General features: G+C 42.3%; 1 protein-coding gene across 1 annotated transcript in view; it reads left to right on the top strand.

Moving 5' to 3' along the window:
* Positions 1-15,248, top strand: part of LOC121821668 (rho GTPase-activating protein 20-like) — a 31,691-nt gene extending 16,443 nt beyond the window's left edge. The window contains exons 8-14 of the mRNA XM_042259076.2: positions 2,055-2,255; positions 5,264-5,436; positions 7,062-7,223; positions 11,176-11,285; positions 12,165-12,354; positions 13,741-13,987; positions 14,692-15,248. Of these exons, the coding sequence (XP_042115010.1) occupies positions 2,055-2,255; positions 5,264-5,436; positions 7,062-7,223; positions 11,176-11,285; positions 12,165-12,354; positions 13,741-13,987; positions 14,692-14,813 (1,205 nt within the window). The 3' untranslated portion in view covers positions 14,814-15,248. The remainder of the gene's footprint in view (positions 1-2,054; positions 2,256-5,263; positions 5,437-7,061; positions 7,224-11,175; positions 11,286-12,164; positions 12,355-13,740; positions 13,988-14,691) is intronic.
* Positions 15,249-27,025: the final 11,777 nt, after the last annotated feature.

Here is a 27,025-nt window from a genome sequence, read left to right as displayed (position 1 = left end):
TTGTTACATTTGCTTCTCAGAAGCTAAAATCCAGCCATGGCCATGAGTCTGTGATGGATCTTCATTGTACATCTGTTCCTATCAGGGCCTTTGCTCATCACAAAAAATGAAATGAGATAATATTCACACTCTTCAAATATTTTCCGAATGAGAAACATGTCCTTTATTTTATTATATTTTGCAAAATATGTTCTTGGTCAAATGTTATAAAATAACTATCAGAATAATTTAGCTACAACAAAGACTTTGGTTTATGAATCGACTTCACTGTGACTGACACAAAGACCTTGGAACAGTGGTAGGGCAGCAAGGGCGTCTGTGGGAATCTGTCTTCTCTTAGGTTTGTGCTGCTTGATTGTATCTCAACCTGAGATACAACATAATTACAGAATTTCTACCTTCCCTTTCCCACCTCCAAACCCTCCCGAACACCACTCCTTGTTCTTTTATATTCATGGCTTCATCTTTGTTGTTCTGTTGTTAATTGTTGTTACTTGTATATAGATAGATAGATAAATAGATAGAGATAGAAACATGATAGATAGACAGACAGACAAATAGATAGATAGAAGATAGGAAGATTGATGATAGATAGATAAACAGATATAAAATAGAGATATTGATGATAGATAGATAGATGGTATATGATAGCTAATGATTGATAGATGATAGATAGATGATAGATAGATAGATAGATAGATAGATAGATAGATAGATAGATAGATAGATAGATAGATAGCTCCTGCTTCTATTTTGTCCCTGAAACACATCTTTGCAGACATTGTAATATATTTCAGAAAGTTGTTAAATGGAGTGATACTGGATAATAAGATAAATAGAAAATAAATGTTTGTTGTCCCTGTTAGATACAAGCAGTACCCGGGACAACACTAAGGCAGACTGCACCCACTCAGTTCATAGCATTTGTGGATTTTGTTTTGGGCAAGATGTTGCTCTGTTTTTTTGGGTGGCCTTCACACTTTTCCACTCTCTCCCTCAGGATCCTGTGTTCTGGGAATACAGGCATTAGCCAACAAACTTGGCTATTGTTGGTCCTTGTACTGTTGACACGATTGTAAGTCTAGTCAAAGGAAAATACATGCAGAGAAAGCAGACACAGACTACAATTGTATTAATTAAATAGTATGCATTAATTTGTTAAGATCTTACCTTGATATTAAACCTTGGAGCAGCCTCATAGAACACAGCTATCCAGAGATATCCTAAGAACCTTTTATTCACGGTGGCTCCTTGGCAGCCATTTTTAGCTACATTTCCCAAACCCCCTCGGGTCTGCCGTGTGCATCAACGTCGGACTGATCTGGAGCCCAGGCTTCTGTTACTATGCTCATTCTACAGCTCCCGTGCCCTAAACACGGAGTGCTGCTGCTGCAGTATCTGGCTAAATGCAGCATTGCATCTGTGCCAGATGGAAGGAATTGCAAGCACTCGCTGTGACAGCAGGGATGAAGGAGAAATGGATGAAAGAGAGTTTCACTCAATCCCTAAAAAAAAGGCAATCTCTATTTTTAGTACAGCATCTTGGAAAATTCTTTGTACAGGAAGGAATAACAAGTGAAAATGCACAAACCAAATACTGTAAAGTGGGGTGTGGAAAAAAATATTAGCCAATATAAAACCAACACGTTTCCTCTTTTTGTGAGTAATCACTGAGATGGGAAGGATGAGTGTTTAAAAGGATTAGCACAGAGGGATGTGATGCCCCCTTAGGAGTAAAACTCCAGTGGATATCGGGAAACTAGAACACCATAAAGAGTTTAAAGGACAATCATACAAAAACTCTGCTCTATGGTGCTCTAATGGTCTGTGCATTCCAAGCAAGCCACATGTTCAGATTTCTTTCCTCTGTGCTTTAAAGGCCTGTGTTTAGACACCTGCTTCCCTAGAGTCTCCTCAGGGAGGGCATCAGATTCATTAGGAACGACAGCCTTCTTACTGCAGGAGCCGGGGAGAACTGTTGCTCACCCCAGTGTGTGCGCACACTCACGAGCAGGTAGGTGCACCAATCTAAGCTGAGAATTTTCTCTGTATAGGACATGAGAATCCATATGCTATCAAGATGAGTGAACTTGGAAATGATGCATTTATGGCCCTGGGTCCAAGCAAATACACCGCTTATCTCAACATCCAAAAGGTGATGCAGGAGCTGCAGGCCCCTCACGTGCCGGGAAGATTCATCCTAAAGCCCAAGGAGACACCCAGAGGCCATCAGCAGAGCAGTGAGTCTCTTCCCTGTAAGTGTTCAGATTCTCTGGCTTTTAAATCCTTCTGTTGCCTTTTCCCTACAATTATTACAACGAACCCCAACTGATATTACTTTTTCTAATAAAAGATGGTAACAGTTTGGGAAATACTTTCACAAGAACAGAAATTCTCCTTGATATATTTTTGTCGTGACTACTGTGTGTAAAGCAAAGCTAATTTAGATTTTTCATTCTTCATCTCTCAGTTTGCACAGTGGGAAGTCAATACATTTTTTCTAGGATTATTTAATCACCCAATGTTTCCAGACGCAGTAGCACATGTTTCATTGGTCACAGGGATGGATCCTAATGATCACCTCACCTAAAACCTGCCCTTTCAGCCTGATGACTGGAGGTGTATTTCAGGGAGCACCAGTTGAGTGTCGTTTCTGTCTTTCTCAATTGAGGAGCTAAGTACTTGGTTCAAAATCAAGGGACAGAGCCTTCCTCTGAACACAATTAAAGCTAAGGATTAAAATATACTTAGGTAGATTAGAAATAATAAAATCAGGTTAAGAAGAAAGATGAACATTGCTTAAAAGTATTCAAACTGTCCTTGCCCATATCTACTTATCAAACATCTATACCTGTTAACATGGAAGAAATTCTCTAGGATGTGAGGGTGGCTGTGTTGTCTCCTTTCACATTGGTGGGATGTAAACACCAGTTGAATGATAGCTTCAGGCCTATGGACCTTCTAGAGGCTGCTGTCCCAAATGGAGACTAGCAAAGTGTTCTGTTCTATCCAATTTCCCTAAACCCATCTATGTTAGGGTTGACATTATTAGGGCTGACACAGAGTTCTGTGATGAACATTACTATTACAAAGAGTTCTGTGTCTGTGCATTGAGCTGAGTAGTGCTTTTGGCAAACTGTATAAATAGTATACCATTTTATTAATTTTTTGATATTTTCATACAGTGTGTTTTATCACATTCAATCACATTCTCCAAACTATTCCAAGATCAACTCCTCCTCTATCAACACACTCAACTGTTTTCCTCTTCTTTCCCCCCTTAAAACAGTGGTTCTCAGCCTGCCTAATGCTGTGACCCTTTAATACATACAGTTCCTCATGTTGTTGTGAGTCCAACCATAAAGTTATTTAGTTGCTATTTCATAACTGTAAATTTGCTAAGGTTATGAATCACAATATAAACATCTGAAATGTGACCCCAAGGGCATCTTGACCCAAAGATTGAGAACCACTGCCTTAAAACATAGCAATATCAAATCCAAATCTGTGTTGTCCATGTGCCCTTCGGTAGGGGTCATCCATCCCCTGGGGTATGCTCTACCTCTATAGGCCACACCCTTAAGGAAAACAGAATCTCAACGTTGTAGCAGCTGCCAATTGCCTACACTGCCTCAGGTAGGCATGGGCCTCTCTGCACACCTCCCTCCTTGATGGGAAAGGTCCTTGGACACACTATAACAGCTGTTCAGAGTTCACAGCTGCAGCTGATGCACTGAGTATTGAAAAGATTTTGTTGACTCCATAACAAAACTGTTCATGGCTTTGACCATCTTTCTGCCCTCTTTTTGTGCTGATACTTGAGCTTGGACAGGAGGGAATATAATACAGACACCATATTTAGGGATCTGCCTTCCAAAGAGACTTATTTTCAGCACATTGGCCAGTTGTGGAAATCTGTGTTGATCACCATCAACTGTAAAAAGTCACTTCTCTGACAGGGGTTGTGTGATGCACTGATCTATGAGTATAAAATCACAATCAGGAGTCACTTTAATACTGTTCACATTTAGCATATTAATACTTCTAGTATTTCCACTATGGCCTCTGATCCATGTACCAAAACTGGTGCCAGGTATGGGGTCCATCTTGCCCACTGAATCTGAAATCCACTCAGAACATGGTTGGCGGGTCCCATGCTGGTTGTACCACTGTGCCCCGCTGGCTGTATCTGCCAGGCCTCACGCCACTGTAGTTCCCAGGGTTACAGCTGGGCATTCCTGTTGAGTACTTCTCTCTTCCAGTACTGTGCAGAGCACAGTAGAGATCAGATAAAGCATCTGGTCAGTTCCAGATTGATTTATCTGTTTCTGGGAGCCCATCAATAGAATCTAATACCTATTCTGGAGGGTAAGCAAGATCACTGGCTGTGGCCTATATGTTTCGGGGTTCAGTGAGATCTCACAGTCCATCAGAGTTAACCCATTTTCTGGCACTGGACTTTTTATTTGCTAGCTTGTGTCATCTAGTAGGAGCGCTGTCACCAAGTTATAACTGTTTAATTTTTTCTGTATAAATAAATGTACATATTTTAGGAAGATTATATAGTAGCGTATTTCCATAGCACATCATCAAGGCATGTTTAGGATTAATTACCCTTCCTCGCCTGCACTCTTCTATCCTGCATTCCCATACTTACTCTATTCAAGCTTTGTGTTACATTATTACCTCTTCTCCATGTGTTCAATATGCCCGGTTTCAAAATTCCCTGCCATGGTCCTTACTTGCTTCTTGACTTCTGTGTCAATTCCAAATAAGATACACTTATATACAGGTTTTTGTTTTGTTTTGTTTTGTTTTGTTCTCTTTTTGGTTTTTCTAGACAGGGTTTCTCTGTGTAGTTTTGGTGCCTGTCCTGGATCTCACTCTGTAGACCAGGCTGGCCTCGAACTCACAGAGATCCCCCTGGCTCTGTCTCCCAAGTGCTGGGATTAAAGGCGTGTGCCACCACTGCCCAGCTATCTACAGTTTTGAGTACCCCACTTACTGTGAGGTTCCAGAGCCAGGACCAGCTACACTCCTATATAGTGCCATGTACAGTGAGCTGAGTTTATTTGAAGAGTAAAATCCTCAAAAGCCAAGTGAACAGGTAAATAAAGGTATCTGGTGGAATTCCAACTGTCTTCTACATGACATGTCTGTTCAGGTTTAACTACTTAACATATGTAACCTATTTATGCACATGTTATGGTACTCTACTGAGAGATCATCAGACTATTGAAGTGATGATCTCTGCTCTCCTCAGACTCAGAGAAAATAGTCAAAAGACGCTCTCTCCTAAGCCGGATATTTCAATGGGGCACGCCCACCTGCTGTGACCATGTGCTTCCCAAGACTCCAGCCTCAACTACTGGTGGCCTCTTCTGTAATTCTCTCGGGGCTATTTGCAAGGATGGTAATCTGCCGTCTTCAATTCTGGTGAGCATCATTTTTTTTCTTGTGGCCATCTGAGCAGGAATGTCTTTAAGTCATTTCTCTAAGTGGGGGATTACTAGATAAACCTTTACTTAGCTGAGGGAGCTACTCTATATCTTTTTAGAAAAAACATCCCAATATTGTTCTGATGAATCACAGAAAGCAGAACAGGAAAACGCACTCTAGCTCCTTCCACTGCTCAGCAATGGTCACACTGACTTTCTGTAGGACTATAATGTGCTCTTCGGATGCAATGTTCTCAAACTCTGCCCCACATCCAGTTTCTTCCTTCAGCTCCACACTGGTACCAGAGATAATTTCACGGCCATTTCATCACAGTCTCATCATTCTGACAATCTATATATCTGGATGTTTTGATTTATATTTCAAGTGCTTTAAATATAAAAAAAAAAACTTTCCCTTTTCAAAGTACCAATCCTATAATCCTGACAAACGATGTCAAAGAATGACTCAGATTTTGGCCCATGTCATTACAAGTAAGTGACCAAACTCTCAGTAAAACACTGAATGTCCAGCATCTTCACCGTGGTGATGTTTACACTGCATAGGGAACCAGTCTATCATGTCAGGTGTAGGAATGACAGAAGAGTAAACCTTAAATACGTCATAAAAGCTGGCAGTAGCCATGACTCTCATAACCAGCCTCTGCCAATTCAACAACTAAAAGCCCCGGTTGGATTGTATATGGTACCCGAGCTTCCATGGTAAATCACAGGCAGGTGAGGCTGTGGGTCCCTTGGCTTCATCCTATACTGAAAACTGAAAATATGAAGACAGAGCAGAAGGAAATGAAAGGCCGATTCAAAGGAATACAATTAGAAAAGGGACCATGTGAATACTGATTTAAGCCTCATAGAGAGCCAGGGACATAATGGAAGTGGGAATAGGGTCCTAATCAGAGAAGAATCCAATAGGAAATGGGATGACATATTGGGGTAGGGCATTCACAGGGAGGACAGGAGAGTGCCAGGGACAGTGTCCAGGCCTAGAGACAGATTGATTTTAGAGCATCAATCACAGCAGAGGAAAATCTGCTTCAAACCTGTTCCCAGTTCTCAGCATGAAAGGATAGAGTGGTTTGGGGAGCAGAACACGTGTAGAATCCTCAGTTCAACCAACAGGTGCTTCCCTTCACACAGCTCTCACTCTTGGCACTTGTACCTGTCCTAGTCTCCGTTCTGTTATTACTGGGGAGGGTCACCATGCTCACGACAACCCTTATAAAGGAAAAACTCTTAACTGGGTTGCCTTACACTACCGAGGTTTAGTCCTTTATCATCATGGGTGCGTGCAGGCAGACCTGGTGGTGAAGAAGGAGCTGAGATCCTTCATCTAGATCCACAGGCGCAGGAAGAGAGAGTGACTGGGCCTGACATGGGCTTTTGAAACCTCCAATCCCAACCCCAGTGACACATTATTTCTAACAAGCCACACCTCCTAAGCCTTTGAAATAGTGCCGCTCCGTGGCGAGTAAGCATTCGAACCACGGGGACCACTCTCTTTCAAACCACCCCACACCTCGTTGCTCTGGTTCTCAGGAAGACTCACACTGTGCTCTGCAAGTGTGGCTTTAGAATGAATGGCAGGTGCTTGTCTTTTCCTCTCAGGATATGCTGTCCCTTCTGAATGAAAACGGACCTGATGTGGAAGGAATATTTAGAAAGTCAGCCAATGCAGCCTCCTGCCAAACACTGAAGGAGAAGCTGGATTTGGGAAAGGATGTAAATCTGAGGGAGGAATCCATCCTCGTTGTGGCGTCTGTTTTAAAGGTAGAGGATGTTCCAGCATCGTTCATGGTCGTCATTTCTCTGAGGCTGCGCGTGAACCATTTAATTACGATTACCCGAGAGTGATAACAGGGTGGCATTGTTTACTTTTGCATTGCTGGGCTGAGGCACCAGGACCAAGGCAAATTACAAAAGAAAGAGTTTACTTTGGCTCACAGTTCAGAGGGGTGAGTGTCCATCACAGAAGGGAGGAACGGCTGCTGGAGCAGGAAGCTTGGAAACCACATCTGTAGCCTTAGACGCGAAGCAGAGTCAGGACACTGGAAGTCGGGGGAGGCTATGGACTTTCAGTGACATATCCCTCCAGAAAGGTTGTACCCCCTCCACAAACAGTGCCACTAACTGGGAACAAGTGTTCAAGTGCCTGAGCCTACTGGGACATATTAATTCAAAGCACCACACTTGGCCATCTAGGCGCCAGTCTTCTGTCCACATGGTAACGCAAACAGCCCAACATCCTTGTCACCACTGTCATTTAGAGTTTATTCCTTCAAAAGTCAGAGACTCTCTTAAGACTCGGAGCATCTTTTAATTTTAGGCTCCTTAAAACCAAGAGACAAATCACATGCATCAAATGTGCAATGTCACAGAATACCATTCCAACAGGGAGCGTGAGGACATAATGAGAAAATACTGGACTAAAGAAAGACCACACTCTGGCAGGGAAAGAGAGAAATCCGATAGCACTGTGTCCCCTCACACCTGGTACCTCAGCTTCGCTGGGCTAAGGCAGCTCCACCCCTCCAGCTTTTCTGCCTGAAACCTGCCTCTGTCTCTCCCGTGACCCCGCTCCCTGTATGTAGCTCTCCTCGGCAGATGTCACCTGGCTCTGGCATCCCCAGCTGAGCTCTACGCTGCAACATAGGTTTCACTTTGCATCTCTCTCTCTCTCTCTCTCTCTCTCTCTCTCTCTCTCTCTCTCTCTCTCTCTCTCTCACACACACACACACACACACACACACACACACACACACACACACACACAGCCCCTTGCCCTCTCAGGACCTTCACACAAGGAACTCCTCTGCCACACGCAATGGCATCAGCTGTCTGAAATATCGTGGGAAGATGATATTTCAGACGCAAGTCCTCACTGTTGGATCCTTCATGCCTCTAAGGGTAGCGCCACCTGGTGGTCATTGCCATGGCCTGCTGCCGGCTTGGGATGGACTCAACATGGCCCTTGAACCCCAGCAGCAGCAGAGTTTTTTTTCAGATGCTGGAAGGGGGATGCTGGAAGGGGGTGCTGGGAGGGGGGATGCTGGAAGGGGGGTGCTGGAAGGGGGATGCTGGAAGGGGGTGCTGGAAGGGGGATGCTGGAGGGGGGATGCTGGAAGGGGGTGCTGGAAGAGGGTGCTGGAAGGGGGTTGCTAGAGGCACAGTGGGGGGCCCTAGCGGTTACAGAACCTTCCCTATTGTTCCACACCAAGCAGGAGGCCTCTCCTTAACAGGGAATCTCCCTGACCATTGGAGCTATGACAAGTAAGCTCCCTACCCGCTTTTTCTCTCCATGTTTTATACCATCTTCTCCTGCGTTCTTTTCATCACTGCAGACCTCCTTAAGTATTATTACTAAAAACCATGTCGCAGATTCAGTAATAGTCCGTCTGTCATATTTCCTCCATCAAAAAAAAATGGGTGCGTTAATTTTTAATTACCCTCAGGCAAGTTAGTAGGACAAGGACAGAAGGCAGCCAGATTCTTCTACAGAATGTCACCAGCATGTCCTCTAACCCAGTAGCTGTCATTTTCCCCGCTGGTACCTTGAGTGAGGCCTCCATCATCCTTATCCTCTCGTAGTTCCAAGCATCTAGCAGAATCACCCCTTAGGTTCAGCTAGCGTTCTGTGGCTTTTGTAGTTTAAGGTCCAAAGACTTCCACATTCTTCTGGAAAACAACATAATCAGGTTTGAGAGCAAAGTCCCACTGTCTGGTACCTACTTCCCAGTTAGTTACTTTTTGTCAATGAAATAAACATCCCGTACAGTTTATTCTGGCTTCAGTTCCAGAGGATGAGTCCATCCTGGCAGCGGGACATGGCTGGTGACAGGAGCAGGAAGCAGAGACAGGGGAGTGGAAGTGGGGCAATGCCATGGATCCTCAGAGTGACCTCAGGGATATTTGCTCCAGGAATAGCCACACCACCTTCCCAGACAGTGCCAGCAGCGAGGACCGAGTGGTCAAAGGTCTAGGCCTCTGGGTGCGCCACAGGCACAGCACATAAACTGAGTGGCTAAAAGGATTAGCCACATGGTAGCAGCTCCAGGAATCACCCACCGAGGCTCAGAGCCCCGTATGCCAGGCCTCTTTTACTTTGCAATCTCACAGGACCCTTTCAATTTCACTCTGGAACAATTCAGTCATAATAATACCGAAATTTGCAATAGTGAGTATTGCAAAGTATAGACTTATTCTGCTGAATTCCTAACAAACTAGGCATCCTGACTTTGAGTTCAACACTGTCTTTCTCACGAAGACAAAATTTCCAACACTGTAAAAATGGATAATCACAGAAAAAGTATCCTATGTTAAGTATTCAAAGAAGTGGGATGCTGCTCTCTCTGAGGTACACACATGAACTTGATTTATTTTATAGCAAGACTTTAGTTGCCTACCATGATGTTTTCTAATCAAGGCCTTCATAACAGCATGTCCAATGCTAAAGAATTTGCATAAATTACAAATGAGTCAGCAGTACACTGATCTTGCCACCGAGGTGTTTATAAGCAGTGGCCCAATGGTACACTCTATGGAATAATTTTCTTGGATCAAGTTAGAATCATTTCCTGTCTCATCAGTGGACTCTGGTGTCATTGCCCTAAGAAGCCAGAGACGGGATCTACGATCTCGGAGCATTTATGTGTGTTACATGAGCAAAATTGCAACTGATGCCTCCAAAACTCTCAGAAGGTGCCGTGGCTACAGTGCAGTCCGGCTCCAGACCCTGGGACCCCCGATGGGGAAGAAAGTGGTGCAACCATAGCTTCCACTGGGGGTTTTGTGTGCCCATGTCATATCAATTGTAAATGAAGTCTGGCTTTGTTCATTTAACCTTCTATCCTTCCATCAGCTCAAAATTACTATTATGAATGAGCAGTTACTAAATTACATAATCATGGCCGTTAACGCGGGGGGTGGGGGGGCCATTGCTTGAGCTACTCAGTACTAAGCATTTTGGCAATATTTAGAAGGGCCAGCATAAACAGGGTGTCTGTAACAAAGCTAACAACCCACCAGGAAATCACCTTGTCATTGAAGATACAAATTAAGGTTAAAACTTCTCTCAGTATTTTCCATTTTTTCCCCTCTGTGTAAGTCAGGCTGGCTTCTAAGTTGAGCTCATCCTACCTCAGCTTCCTGAGTTCTGGAATTACAGGTGCACGCCGCCAAGCTTGCCCCAGCGACACAGATCTTAGGAGACAGATTTCCTAATTTATGATGTAATCATCACTTTTACAAAGTGGCACTTTTTCTCTCTGCCAATGAAGCTGCCCTCACTCCATGTGTGTTGAAGACAGCGCTCAGAGCGCTTGCTCCAGAACCTTTCTGACCAGGGGTGAAAACAGCATTCAAAAGGAGTGAACAGAGTGGACGTGCTTCTTTTGTTGGAAAAGTAATCGAGTTTGAACTAATACACCAGCGTGTCTCACTTTGCACTTGACTGTGTAAACATCCTAGAGGAGTCTGGCCTGAGAAGAGCTCCACCCCCACGCCCGCCCCGACTCCGCCCCTCGCGCTCCAGTTTCAGTCCAGTAAATCCAAACCCCCTCTGCTGTGCCACTCAGCAGATCACAGACAAAGTTCTGTGGGGTGCAGGCTTGGGGAGCTTTGGGGGGACTGAGATCTAAGCTGAATTCTTCAACTGAGGATTTTATCAGTAATTTTCCAATATAAATTTTCTATAAGATTAATATTTATTATTATTCTTTCTAAGGATTTCCTGCGAAATATCCCAGGAGGTGTCTTCCCATCCAGCCTCTATGACAAATGGCTGGCTGTCACTGATGAAGAGAATGAGAAGGAAAGAATCTCTGCCATCCAGAGGTAATGATGCACTACTTGATTTGGAACAACAAAAATGCAGACAATATATTCTGATGAATGTGACTAAAATCATGCCAAGCACCAAAGGATGCTTTAGTCCCCACATATGGAGCATCTTTTTAAAGGAGAACTAGGTCTAAGAACTTCATGGTAGCGAAGCCTGTAATCTCAGGACGTGACAGGCTAGGGTGGAGATTATCGTCGGTAGTGGGCCACAGTCAGGTTACTCAATGATTCTAGGACAGCTGTGGCTACAGTGTGAGACAGTCTCAGAAAACAAAGGCAATGTCTTTCTACTACGGTCTATTATTTTTCTCTTAATACAAAACATTTATTAGGGAATGTATAGGAATACATAAACACTGAACACATGACATAGAAGAAATTCACTGCCTTATGGGACATTTTGGTCATCCAGCCTATCAGTGAGATGGTTTCAACAGTCTTAAATGGTTAACTAACAGAGAAGTCCATATCCAGACATGAATTCTATGAAACATTTCTGTGTCCATGAATTCCTCGAATAAACTCTCAGATACTAGGTAGGCTCTGAGTTCTAATCCCCACACAGAAATGCTTGTTACCTTAAAAATAAGGGTTTATTAAATTTTCATTCTTTCCTTTATTAGTGTTTCTTTTAGTAAGTTTCATGGTGTCATGAGTTTTAAATATGTTTATATAAATTATATATGAATAAATTTTGCTCAAATTATACTGCAGAACCTTGGGTAAAACAATTAAAGCAATGTTTTTAGAACACACTATTTTCTTTTAACCTCAATTAACTATATATGTTATACAATTTTTTCTTTCCCTTTCTCCATGTTTAGAACTTCCTAAGTAAAATTTCCTGTTTCAAATGAATTTATCTCTGTTCAGTCTTTTAGAGCAATTGCCAACACCGAACCTCGTTCTCTTGAGACAGCTGTTTCAGGTCTTACACAGCATCGAGAGACATTCATCAACTAACTGTATGACATCGTATAACTTATCCGTGTGTATAGCACCAAGTGTTGTGAGCCTGCCTAGCTCCCACAAGTTGGGACTAGGAAATGAAGTCTCAAAACAGGTAATGTATGTTTCTGTGCTTTGGTTTGGTACAACGTTCTGCCCAGGTGTCTGCATGCAAGGAAGTTTCTCTCATCCAGTTATTTCCATTCGGAGAAATAATTGAGTAACCATTTCTGATTTAGGCACCTTCCTCATTCTATAACACAGTGGCTGAAACTACTGTGTCCAGAGATGAAATATTCATCTTCACCCATTCCTGGAATTTCTAACTTGTCATTGATGGGTCCCATTTCTTTTCAACCTATGAGAAGCACATTTTAATAGAGTGCCTGGTCCAACAAAATTGTTTATTTTTGTGAGGAATCCGGGAAAGAATAAAGAAAGGCTAGAAGCCTATCGCCTCCCACAGAGGCACCTTAAACACTATATTATATACCATTAGGCCTTGCCTCTACAAGCAGACCTCCAAAATAATCCCGAGGACAGGTCTTCAACATATGAGCCTCCTGGGAATATCAAACAATAAACTAGGGAACATTTCATCTTTGATAATGGAAGCAAAGTAAAAATTCTAGAATTTCCTAATGGAAGTAAAAAATGGCTAATAAATCAATACAAGCTCCACTGAACAGGAAGGCTGTGGGACACTGTGCACGGAGGCAATGATCTTGACTTCCAGGCATGCTCTCTCCAGATGCCTTCTTCCTACACAGAAGACCCAAAGAAGCTCAGCTGCCCATAGTTTAGATGCTTTGTGTAAAACCTGAAGTTTTTTTATTTTTATTTTTTTATTTTGGTGGTTTGTAAATCTGAATGACAAAACCCTATCTCTTAACCCCATACATTTTATATATGTTTATTAGTTCCTCTTCTCACTGTAAGTATAAAAACATCTGGCAAAGATAACTCCAGGAATGAGATTGTTTTAGCTCACAGTTTGAAGTGACTCAGTCCATCACATGTGAAGCACAGGGTGGGGGCATGAACGATCTGTGCAATTGCAGTCTGGAAGTAGGGAGCAAAGGAAACGGTGCTTCTTCATTCATTCCCCTTCTGTTCATTCTGACTTCACGTTCAAAGCCTGTACATCCTCATTCAGGATTCGTCTCTGTCCTTAATTACTCCTCTGCAGACACACCCTCACAGACATTCCTGGAGCTGTGCCTTCTGGGTGATTGCAAAGCCATTCAAGTTTAATGAACTTAGTCATCACATTGAAGACCTTGAACAGTAACCAGTTGTACTTCACTGACTGTATTTTAAGATCTGTTCCTGAATACTATTGTAACTTTCACAGTTCTTTAAAAAAAAAAAAAGCTCACATATTTTATAGCAGTTTTTATCAGAAGTTTGTATTTCAAATTTTCCTAGCTCTGTCTTCTATGCCAAATGCAGTTCATAACTACATCAAATGACATATCATTTTTGTCCTCTGTTATTACAGATTTCTCTTGTGCAGTTTTTTATTGAGAATTTTCAAAAGATATTTGAAGACAACACCAGTACACTTTCAGGTGAAAGCTCAGTGATAAGTAATAACAGGGAGGAGATTTCGGATACCTTCAATTACTTCCTTGATCTAAGTGCTGCCCAGGATGAGGAGGAAAGCTGTGTGAGTGAAAGGACCCATTCCAAGGGTGATGCTGTGCCACAACATCTGTCTGCTGCTCCTCACGAGGGAGGTTTCCCAGGTGAGAGGAGGTTTTTATACCCTGAGAAGGAAAAGCAGGGTAAGAGAATACCCACACATTCAGACAGTTGCTAATCCAATCCGAGCAACATCAATATACTATGTTATTACAGGATTTGACAAATTCCTCAAACAAAACTGTATGTGGAAGCTCATACTTGTACCTGATTGATATGCCCAAAAGAAACCCATGTGGGGTGCCCATTTTACACATGGTATCCTTATCTTCTCTCTTCCGACTGGTCCATGAAACCACATAGATTGCTAGTGCTCTTGAAATAATTTGAAAGAGCCATGATCTTTGGGGGGAAAATTACTTCGGTTAACACCAAACAAACGTTCTAGAGAACAAAGCGCTGTGCCGCACCTTATGACCTGTGTGGTTAAGTATCAAAATGTTCTCTCAGCCTTACTGATTCTATCTCGAATACAGAAAAATACTGTTATCAGGAAGATTAAATAAAATTTATTGCATTAAGTTTGTTCCCTATTGTCTGGAGGCCAGCAGAGTTTCCCCTGAATCAGCAGTCAGCATCCTGCAAGGGCAGCTTTTAAAGCAGCTAGCAACATTTCACTGTCCAGAGCGGAGATGAAAGTCAGATTTGGGACAATATTAACAAACTGCATTACAATCAGAATGGAGGTTAGTCTGGTGTCAGGAAGGATGTGTATACCAAGATGACATGTCTATGATTCATTCAACAGTGAGCATGGAGCAACCTCTGGATCCTAGACTATTAAATGTCACAGTGTTCTACAGAAGGAACAACTGCAACATGACATCTGAGGCCGCATCTGGATCCGCCCACCTGGACACCTGCCTGTGATGTCCTCACTGGGGACTACAATCTCCTCCGCCACACTTTGCTTATTTCCTTAGTGCTACATTATTCTACTCGGAATTATTTTTCACCAACACTTCCAAGATTTGTTAGAACATGATTTAAATCCTGTTCTGTCCAGAAATAACTGATTCTTCAACAAAAGAATGGACAGACACCAAAAACTAAGCAGCTGAAAGATGCTCTTAAACTTCCTGGACCTGAGACCTGAATCAGCACCACTCGGGTACCAGTTCATTCTACGTGACTGTTCCTTTTCCTCCTTCATTGTTCATATAGACAAGACTTTTCTTGAAATCTCCCTTCTTATATATTATTATGTTTACTGTATCATATGGATTCTATTTAGCATTTGTATTTAATTTGTTTTGTTGTATTAAATATATTCTTTATTGTTATAGTAAATATTCTAGAATCTGATTGCTTAGACAATGTTTTGTTCATGACTTCCATGAACTCTTTAGAAGAGGCTCAAAAGGGTCTTTTGTCTGTTCTCAGCTCTAATGAAGACTGCAGTCATCTGGGACCTTAACTGAGGTTCCTGTACATTATGTCATCTGGAGCTGGCTTGTTACCTGACCCTTTCTCTATGACAATTTAGTCCAGACTTTACGTTGCAGAGCAAGAGTGAACCAGCAAAAGAGATCACTGATTTTCAAGACACCGCTCCCTTCAATTTTATTAATATCCCATTGGTCAAGGTCAAGTTTACTAATATCTCACTAGACAAGGTCTATGATGAGAGAGTTAAGCCCAAAGTCCATGATGGTGCTCATGAGAGGCAGTAGACGGCCGGCTACCAGGGATGAGAAATGAGGCCTTTATTGTCATGGGAGGCTCTTATTTGCAACATGTCCAACTGCTGAATCAAACTCATTGTAACCTCACTATAACACAACATCATTTTTTCAGTTTTAGGTATTCACTGAATGCATTGGAAATACATTCCAAAGGAACTGAGGCACATCCACCCTTGGGGATTAAGTTAAACAAAAGCTTATACAAAATTGGTGTGCTGTACTCTCCTGTGTTTAACAATCAAAATACAAAATTGTGTATAAATCTTGTTATTAGGTCATCAGCAGAAACAGCAGATCTTGCTGACATATGCATAATGAAACCTGAGAATGCTCAAATCATGAAATACGTGCTTACACATGTATAAAACACAAAAGAAAAAAGTGTGGTGTCATATTGTGTACCCTAATAAACTTGCCTGAAGATTAGAGGACAGAGCCAGGCACTAGATTGGACACAGAGGTCAGGCAGTATTGGTGAAACTATTAAGGCCACTCCACGTAGTTAAAAGGGAGGTTTATTTTGTGGGGTAACTTACAAGTGAAGGGATAGTTTACAGGGTCTGGGAAGGTGTGGCACAGTCCGGCAGTGTTCTCTGGAGAACTCTGCTCAGTCTAGCTCCAGCGTCCAGGGTCCAGGAACCAAGAGAGCTGGCGCATCCGGATCTCGGGTCTTCAGGGGTCCTTTGTCGGCCCTACCTTGTAGGCGTGACCATTACTGAAGCCTCAATGGGGGTTGGAACTTCCAGGTTAAAGCTACCACTACAAGGCAGTGGTGACATACACCTTTAATCCTATCACTTAGGAGGCAGAGATACATCTGGATCTCTGTGAGTTCAAGGCCACACTGGGCTACGAGATTGATCCAGTATAGGAGAGAAACAGAGCCAGGCAGTGGTGGTACACACCTTTTGTAGCTGGAGAATTTCTCTCCAGCTCCTGCCAAGTCCCACCAGTCCCATAGCCCACTCATAAAATAAACACACAAACTCTTACATTATTTAAACTGCTTGGCCATTAGCTCAGGCCTATCATTGTCTAGCTCTTACTCATATTTAGCCCATTTCTATTAATCTATACTTTGTCTCGTGGCTTATCGGTACCTTACATCTTCCTTGTCCTGGCTGCGGCTCCAGCAGTCTCCCCGTCTGCCTTCCTGTTCCCTCAATTCTCCTCTCTGTTAGTCCCGCCTATACTTCCTGTCTGGCTACTGGCCAATCAGTGTTTATTTATACAGAGTGGTATCCATAGCACCTTTAATCCCAGCACTTGAGATCTCATGTCTATGGGCGTTGGTGGCGCACGCCTTTAATCCCAGCACTCGGGAGGCAGAGCCAGGCGGATCTCTGTGAGTTCGAGGCCAGCCTGGGCTACCAAGTGAGCTCCAGGAAAGGCACAAAGCTACACAGAGAAACCCTGTCTCGAAAAACCAAAAAAAAAAAAAAAGAGATCTCATGTCTTTGCTTGGGAAGCACACACGCCTTTAATCCCAGGAAGTGATATGGCAGAGCAGAGAAAGGCATATAAGGTGTGGGGAAACAGGAACTCCTTCTCTTTAGGCTGAGGATTTCGTAGAGGTGAGAAGTAGTGGCTGTCTGTTCTGCTTCTCTGATCTTTCAGCTTTCACTCTGATATCTGGCTCTGGTTTTTTTTTTATTATTATTATTAAAAGATCATCTAAGATTTGACCAATAAGAAAAGCATCATTCTTGTGTGTGTATGCAATTATGATGAAATTATCCTCTTCTACTATTTGAAGAAAAGGTCACTAAGTAAAAGATTGAGAAACTATGATTAGAGTAAATTTTCCTTCAGAATGAGCAGCAGAAACTATTTCCAATTGAAAGTTTTAAGAATTGATAAGTCTGCAGACATTACATCCTACAGGCAGAATAATACAGTAGAGTAAGTTTTCATAAGGGAGCATCCTCTCAATGTGAGGTGATACTGATTAGTGAACCACTTCTTAAAATTATTAACTAAAATTAAATATTAAGTGTCTTGACAAAATTCATAAAATTGTGATTGCTCTGTTTTGGGTGATCTTTTTGTTTGTTGTTTTTTTGTTTTGTTTTGTTTTGTTTTCTAAGACAAGTTTTTTCTGAGTAGCTGTATTTGTTCTGGAACTCGCTTTATAGACCAGGCTGGCCTCAAACTCGGAAATCTGTGTGCCTCTGCCTCTTGAGTGCTGGGATTAAAGACTTATGCCACTACTGCTGGGCTTGAATGATCAGTCTTATTTGTTCAGGTAGGGTTTGTTTGTTTGTTTTTCTCTTTGAAGAATTTCAGCCAGTGGAGAAAACATAAGTTTCCAAAGAAATTGGTGCTACTAGACAGGGTGGTGGGTTTTTATTTTGGTCTGATGTGTTCAGTCAATGACTTGACTCTTATCCTGACTTTCAGGCTATTATTGTGACTACTGTGGATATCAGCCCTTCATCAGCTGTGTGGCTGATAAAAATCTTTTCCCATTCTGTAGCCTGTTGCTTTGTCAGTTTCATGAGATCCTGTTCATTAATTGTTTTTCTTATTGCCTGTGCTATTGATGATTTGTTTAGGAAGATTTTTCCTGTACCAATGAGTTCAAAACTATGCCTCTGCCTTCTTTTCTATCAGATGAAGTGTATCTGGCCTTATATTGAGGTATTTGACCCACTTGGAGGTGTTTTGTGCAAGGTGATAAGTATGGATCTATCTACATTCTTCCACATGCAGCCATCCAGTTTGATAAGGAATGTTGTGGAAGATGTTGTCATTATTCCAGTGTGTATTTCTGACTTCATTATCAATAATCAATTGTCCATAGATGTGTGAACTTATGTCTGGGTCTTCAATTCTATTCCATTGATCACGTCTGTTTTATACTAATACCTTGCTGTCTTTATGACTAGAGCTCTGTAGTGCAGTTTGAGATCAGAGGGTGCAATACCCTCCGCAGTTCTTGTGTTATTGAATATAACTGTAGCCATCCTGTTTTGCGTGTGTGTTGTGTGCGTGTTTCCTTATGAAGCTGAAAATTGTCCTTTCAAGTCCTGTGAAGAATTGTATTGGAATTTTCATGGGAATTTCATTGAGTGTATAGATTGCTTTTGGTATGATGTCCATTTTGGCTATATTAATCCTATTGATCCATGAGCATAGGAGATCTTTAATTCTTCTGATATCTTCACTTTCTTTCTTCAAAGACTTGAAGTTTTTATCATACAAATTCTTCATTTGCTTTATTAGCATTCCCTCAAGATATTAAAATTTTTGAGGTTTTTGTGAAAGGTGTTGTTTTCCCAATTTCTTTTTCAGTCTGTCATTTGTATATAGGAGACTACTTACTGATTTTTGTGAGTTAATTTTGTATTCTTTCTGAAAGTGTTTAACAGCTGTAGGAGTTTCCTGGTGAAATTTTTGGATCACTTATGTATAAAACCCTACCATTTGCAAATAAAGATGCTTTGACTTCTTCCTCTCCTGTGTGTAATCCCTGGATCGCCTCCAGTTGTCGTATGTTCTAGCTAAGACTTCAGGTACTATACTGAGTAGATATGGAGAGAGTGTACATCCTCATTTTCTCCTTGATTTTAGTGGAAAGGCTTTGAATTTCTCCCCATTTAAGTTGATGGTAGTTATGGACTACTTTTAATATGTTGAGGTATGTCCCTTGTATCCTGATCTATCCAAGACTTTTATCATGAAAGAATGTTAAATTTCATCAAATTACTAGATGTAAAGCAAAGGATAACCAGACTACAACCCACAGCTCCAAAGAAGCTAGCTAACAAGGAAAACCCAAAGAGGGACAAATGGATCGCCCTGGGAAGGGGAAATAGATGAGATCTCCATGAGTAAACTGGGGATGGGGGAGGGCAATGGAGAATAGAGGATGGGGGATGAGAACATAAGGGAACAGGATGGTCAAGCTGGAACAGGGATGGAGTGGGAGAGCAAAGGAAGAGATACCATGATAGATGAAGACATCATGGGGTAAGGGAGAAACCAGGTGCTAGGGAAGTTCCCAGGAATCTACAAGGATGACCCCAGCTTAGACTACTAGCAATAGTGGAGAGGATGCCTGAACTGGCTTACCCCAGTAATCAGATCAGTGAATACCCTAACTGTCATCATAGAGCCTTTCTCCAGTAACTGATGGAAGCAGATGCACAGATCTGAAAGGATGATAAACGGCACTGGTGGTAGCACTGGTTAGGTCACGATCACGACAGAACCCAGTGTTAGTTTTCAGAGCTTTATTAGGCAGAAAAAAGGCAAGTGGGGGGAGGAGAGCCAGGCCTGGAGAGAGAGAGAAAGATAGTGAGAGGGGGAAGAAGGGAGCAGAGCAGAGAGAAAGAGGGTAGGGTCTGCGTCTGGCTTTTAAGGTGCGTACATAGTCGCCAGCGCACAGTGATGATGTAAGATGCAAGACCCCGAGCTGCACATGTGCAGGAGTGAGGGCAGGATCCTAACAAGATCCACTGCCAAACCCCAGGCTGAGCTCCATTCAAAGAGAGGGAAGAGGGATTCTATGAGCAAGGGGCATCAAGATCATGATGGGGAAATCTAGAGAGACAACCAAACCAAACTAGTGTGAACTAATGAAATTTAGACTGACACCTGTGGAGCCTCCACAGGACTGGACTAGGCCCCCTGCATAGCGAGACAGTTGTGTAGCTTGATCTGCTTAAGGGGCCCCCTGGCAGTAGGATCAGGATCCATCCCTGGTGCATGAGCTGGCTTTTTGGAGCCCACTACCTATGGTGGGACACCTCGCACAGCCTTGATGCAGGGGGAGGGGCTTGGACCTACCTGCCTCTACTGAATGGACCAGGCCCTGCTGACTCCCCATGGGAGGCCTTACCTTCTTGTAGGAGGGAATGGTGGGTGGTTTTGGGGGCGGGGGAGCTGGAAGGGTGGGAGAAGGGAAGAGTGGGATCTGTGATTGGTATGTAAAATGAATAAAGAAATTTCTTAATAAAAAAAGTTTCATCAAATATCTTTTCTGCATATAATGACATGATATTTGTCTGTTTACATAGTGGATTAAATTTATCAATGTAGGATGAATCTTAAAAGGTCTTATTAATAAAAACAAACGGGGAGCCAGGTATTGGGGTGAAAGCTGAAAGATCAGAGAGACAGAACAAGCCACAGATAACCTCACCTCGCCAATTCCTCAGCTGATCTCATTTCCTCAGACTGGAAGCCTCTGAATCCTCATCCAAACGGATCTCAGCTGAACTGCTGCTCAAAAGCCTAAAAGCTTAACTAGCTCTAGTTCCTGGTTTTCATGCCTTTTATACCTTTCTGCTCCCTGCCATCACTTACTGGGATTAAAGGTGTGTGTAAGCTAGAGTTTTCCTGTCTTGTCCACAGTCAGGACAAATCTTTGTCACCCGCCAGTCCCACAGCCGCTCAGACCCAACCAAGTAAACACTGAGACTTATATTGTTTACAAACTGTATGGCCGTGGCAGGCTTCCTGCTAACTGTTCTTATATCTTAAATTAATACATTTCTATAAATCTATACCTTGACATGTGACTCGTGGCTTACCGGCGTCTTCACATGCTGCTTGTCATGGCGGTGGCTGGCAGTGTCTCCTTCTGCCTTCCTGTTCTTTCTTTTCTCCTCTTTGTTAGTCCCGCCTATACTTCCTGCCTAGCCACCGGCCAATCAGTGTTTTATTTATTGACCAATCAGAGTAATTTGACATACAGACCATCCCACAGCAGGTGTGTGTCACCATGCCTGGCTGTTTCCAGTGTGGCTTTGAACTCACAGAGATCCAGATGGATCTCTGCCTCCAGAATGCTAAGATTAAAGGTGCATGTGCCACCATTTTCTGGCCTCTATGTCTATCCAGTGGCTGTTCTGTTCTCTGACCCCAATTAAGTTTATTAGGGTTCACAATATATTGGGGAACATAATATATCGCCACATACCAATTTATGTATGTTTAATCATCCCTCAGCTCTGGGCTGAAGTCTGCTTGATTATGGTGGATAATCTTTTTGATGTGTTCTTGTATTTGGCTTATAAGTATTTTATTGAGAATTTTTGCATCTATATTGATGATGGAAATTGGCCTGCAATTCTCTTTGTTGGGTCTTTGCGTGTGGTTTATGTATCAGAGTAACGGTGCCCTCATAAAAAGGATTATGCAATGTTCTTTCTGTTTCAAATTTATGGAATAATTTAAGGACTATTGGCATTAATCCTTCTTTGAAAGTCTAGTAGAATTCTGTGCTAAAACTATCTGTCCCTGGGCTTTTTTGGTTTGGAAAATGTGAATGACTGCTTCTGTTTCACCAGGAGCTTCAGGTCTGTTTATACTGCTTATTTGATCTTGATTTAACTTTCATAAGTGGTATGTACTGAGAAAGTTATCCACTTCTTTTAGATTTTCCAATTTGGTGGAGTACAGGTTTTTAAGTATGTTTTTATGATTCTCTGGGTTTTCTGTGTCTGTTGTTGTATCCCCCTTTTCATTTCTAATTTTGCTAAATATACTATAGCTACTATCAGTGTGTGAAGGTCAGTCTGTGGTTTAAGCTCTGGTAGTGTTTCCTTTATGAACTTGGGTGCCCTTGTGCTTGGTGCATAGATGTTTAGAATTGCACTATCTTCTTGGTGGGGTTTTTTCTGTCATGAGTATATATTGTCCTTCCCTATCCCTTCTTAGCTTTAGTTTGAATTCTATTTTGTCAGATATCAATATGGCTGTAGTGTGGTGATATTTTATTTGTGCTCTAACAAATAAAGCTTACCTGGGGTCAGAGGACAAAGCCAGCCACTATATTAAACATAGAGTGGTAGCACATGCCTTTAATCCTAGCATTCAGGAGACGAGATTCATCCGGATCTCTATGAGTTCAAGGCCACACTGGGAACAGAGTGGTAGCACATGCCTTTAATCCCAGCACTAGTTAAATATCGAGGTCTGGAGGTCTGTACAGATACGAAGTGATAGAGCTTCTAAGAAAGAGGAAGTGGGGGGTGGAGATATAGCTCAGCGGTTAAGAGCACTGGCTGTTCTTCCAAAGGTCCTGAGTTCAATTCCCAGCAACCACATGGTGGCTCACAACCATCTGTAATGAGATCTGATGCCCTCTTCTGGCCTGCAGGCAAAACATGCAGGCAGAACACTGTATACATAATAAATCTTTAAAAAAAAAAAAAAAAAGAAAGAAAGAAAGAAAGAGGAAGTGATAGCTGGGCAGAGAGAGGAAGTAAGATGGCAGGGCACAGAAAGGTATCTAGATGTGAGTACACAAGAAGTAGCTCTCTCTGGAGGCTGAGGAGTGGGTAAGGTAAGGTTGGCTGTGGCTTGTTCTATTCCTCTGATCTCTCAGTTTTCACCCCAATATCTGGCTCTGGGTTTTTTATTAATGAGACCTTTTAAGATTCATCTTACACTGTAGCAGCTTGCTTTCTATGTCCATTTGCTTAGAATATCTTTTTCCAATCTTTATCCTGAAATAATGTCTACACATGTTATGGTGTGCTTCATAGATGCAGCTGACGAATGGATCCTGTTTTCAAAACCCTTCTGTTACCAGTGTCTTTTTACTGGGGAATTGAGACCATTAATATTGAGAGTTTATCAATCAGCACTATTTGTTGATTCTTGGGATTTTGTCCTTATGGTGTGAGCTACTTTTCCCTTCTTTGGATTTGCTGTTCTGAAGTTTTCCTGGAGATGGTGACAGAGAGGAAGGGAGGGCGCAGCAGGTGGTCTGAGCTGGGGATGAGACTGGGGGATTGGATTCAGACAAGAGGAGGGAGAGTGAAGGTATGAATGATAAAACTAAAGATCTGCATTCTAAATAAGGAACCAACATACTAGAAATTGCTTTCAAACAGTAGTTATCATGCTGATCCTATGGCTGCTGAATAGAATTTCTCTGGTACGAACACTAAAAGGCATCAGAATATTACCTCAAGACATCCAATGGCACTGCTGAATGCAGGGGGGGGGGCCACTGGGGAAATTGGAACCATTCATTACAAAACACAATATTTCAAGCATTATTAATTACAGAGTCGATGTAACCTTGCCATTGAGTGTTAGCATTTAACATATTACCCACGTTTTGTATGTTTCTTGTTGAAATAGTTAAAATTGTTTATAAGCACAAGACACCAGCCGTTCTAACTGGCAGTGCTCCGAGACTCGCGGGACTGCAGCTTCCTGATCACAGTCCTCGGACGTCCCCACCACACTGCCCCTGTGTCACTGTTGGACACAGTCTCCCGTGTGTCATGAGGCACCTAACTGCATAACTGCATTACGGTGTGGAATCAAGATTACCTGCAAGCACAAGTTGTAATCCCATCATATTAACTGCTTTTGCTCATAATATTACAGTTACCGATTTGTAATGGTCACAATTTAAATGAGTTATTTTTAACTAAAATATAATTATATCATAATTCCCTTTCCCCCAATGTAGTGTAGTATCTGCTATGTTCTTACCATATAGACCTATCTTAATGTCTTCAAATGAAGACTAAAGACTAAAAACTGACTTCAAATGAAAATTAATAAGAAGAGATAAAGAAGGACACTCCAGTCTGTTCAACAATTAACCAAGAACACTTTATAATCCCAGATACAATCACCAAGCACAGGTGCACGCATTTTCATGACAAGTGTAATACTGGACTTCAGGAAACAGATGAGGGCCAGGAGGTGGTGGTAGGACTTTAATCTCAGCACTCAGGAGGCAGCGGCAGGTGGATCTCTGTGAGTTCCAGGAAGCATGGTCCCCAGAGTGGGTTCAAGCACAGCCAGGACTACACAGAGAAACCCTGTCTCAAAACCAAAGACAAAAACAAAGAACCAGATGAACCCAACTCCTTAATAGTATGTGACTTCAGCACCCCATTTTCTCCAACAGATAGGTGATCTGGACAAAAAAATAGAGAAATATCACAACTAAATGAGATTCTCCATCAAACAGACTAACAGATCTACAGACAACACACAAACACCCGAGTATGTGTTCTACTCAGCAGCTTAAGTTTATTCATAATACTGCACACACTGGGATACAAAGCAAATCTCACCAAATACAGAACTGAGATAACCCTGTGTGTTCTGTCTTCCACAATGCAGCAGAACTTAAATTAGCAGAGTGATACGTAGTAACTGCAGGAACTCATACAGACTTAGCAACACACAATGGAACAGTAGGTGAGTCAAAGACCTCAAGAAAAAAAATTTAAATGATCAGGAATTAAATTAAATGAATACACAAGGCCTACAAGGAAAAAATATATATCTTTAAGCACACACATAAAAAGCACAGATAAATGACTTAATGATGTAACACAAGACACAAGAGTTTGGAAAGACAAGAACACAACAGACCAAAAGCCAGCAGATGGGGAGATATAAAAAAAGAAAAAAAAATCAAAGCAGAAATTAATGAAACAAAACAACAGTAGCAGTAGGAATAATGTAGTTCATCTTTTTAGCTACTGTTATCAACATGTAGGTATGGGAACCAGGAAAGATTGAGAAAGCTTATCAAGTATGAAGAAGAAAGGATATATAGGAGGGCGAGATATGAGATACAGGACACAAGGCTATTGTAGGTGTTGAAATGTAATGAGATATTTTGTAGGCATAGATGGAAAAGGAGTGTCATAAAAGATTTTCTGGCAGGACACAATTAAAAAAGTTAACCAAGTATAAAGCTATCAAAACTAATAAGCCTAAAATTTATGAAATATAAAAACTAGAATAAAAGGATAATATACCCCCACACCTTTCAACTGTCATGTGGAAGTCTTGACAGTTGAACGGAGCACCACTCAGGAATTCTGACAAGCTGTCGGTGTGTCCTAGATGGAACCCCACAAGAATGCTCTGCTCTGAGTACAGCCCCACCCCCATCCCCACCTGCTCCGCAAGTCACAGTCCTGTCACTATTGAATTAGGGATAATGATTTCTTTATGGACTGTGTTGTAGGATTCAGGAGCTGAAGGGGTCTGAAAGGCCCTTCCTGCTGGACATCTACCTGTGTGTGCCATCGGAGTGCTTGGCTGGATTCCAAAGCATACTTCCAGAGATCCTAGGTAGCTTGCCCCAGGTATGGGGTGAGGGTGTGTCATTTGCTCTGGCTGGATGGTGTCAGAGACAAAATCCCTGGTCCTCCCCTGCCACTCCATCTGGTGCTAACTCTGATCCAGCCAGCTAGCTAACTTTTTACCTGACTCCACAGTAAAAAGAGGTGGCACCTTCTGGGAGTGTTCAAGGGAGACGATAGTTAGTTCGTTCAGATAGTTCTCACTTGTGGATTCTTCAGGTCCCTGTTTGGGCGCCAGAATAATGCCGTCCGTGGGCAGGCCAGCTCCCCTGAACTGCTCCAGGATTGTGAACAGAAGACCTCAGAGTAGTGAGGGATTAGGAAAAAATTCTTTTCTATCTAGAGGCTAGACTTTTCCTATCTGAGGGGTAAAATAAGGAAACACACACACTTTCTGCTGGTAATCGAAGAAAAAAGGAACAAGCACATGCTTTCCTGATGGCAACCTTCTCTTTTACTTCAACTTAAATAATCTCTCTTGAAAATCTATCTTTACACAGCTACATTCTTTACATACATACATCTTTTCACATGGCTACACAGCTTTCTTTTACATACATTTCTCTTCTACATCTCTTTTCTATGCAGCTTCATTTTCCTTGCCTCCATACAGTTACAAATCTCTACACAGCCACAGCTACACATCTCATTTACACAGCTCTCATCACACTTGACACAGCTCCTCTACGTAGCAGCAACCCTCTCACACAGCTCTCTCACTCACTCACACACACTTATTCTATATTATTCACTCACTCTTTACTCCTCACCCCCTCACACTTCATCTCTCTCAGGACATGCACACACTCCACTCACATTCTGCAGCTGCTCTCACATGTCCACCATCTGACATGTCTGGTCCACGACACTGGTGTGCCCGGTGTGTGCCACCACAGCAGGCTGTCTGTGGTGCTGGGATCCAAACTCAGCTCTAGCTCTCGTGGCAGGTTCTCCTGACTGAGCCGCCTGCCCAGCCCCTCCTCTTCTCATACCTAGAAATCCTAAAAAATGTTCCTGGATGTGGCGCTCACTACCTACCAGAAATGTCATCTAGGGAAATATTTGGAAGTGCTAAAGCTGTTATTTCAGACTTTTTCAGAGCGAAGGTGCCCTCAACTTTCTATTGTTGGCCAGGCCAGGAAAGGAAGTCAGAACCAATGCTAAGTAGATGCCAGGTCAGGGATAAGACCAAGGCTCCTCCAAGGTCCCATCAGATCCGCTGAGGGTTCCTCACCAGGTTCCAGGCTTGAAGAATGTCATATTTAACCAAAAAAGCAAACTGCTGGAGAGTTCCAGAACTCCCAAGGAGCAAACACCA

This window comes from Peromyscus maniculatus, chromosome 12 (genome assembly GCF_049852395.1).
Source record: "Peromyscus maniculatus bairdii isolate BWxNUB_F1_BW_parent chromosome 12, HU_Pman_BW_mat_3.1, whole genome shotgun sequence".
In the NCBI taxonomy this organism is placed as follows: domain Eukaryota; kingdom Metazoa; phylum Chordata; class Mammalia; order Rodentia; family Cricetidae; genus Peromyscus; species Peromyscus maniculatus.
Note: the sequence above shows the minus strand (reverse complement) of the source record. Positions and strands in the feature narration are given on the sequence as shown.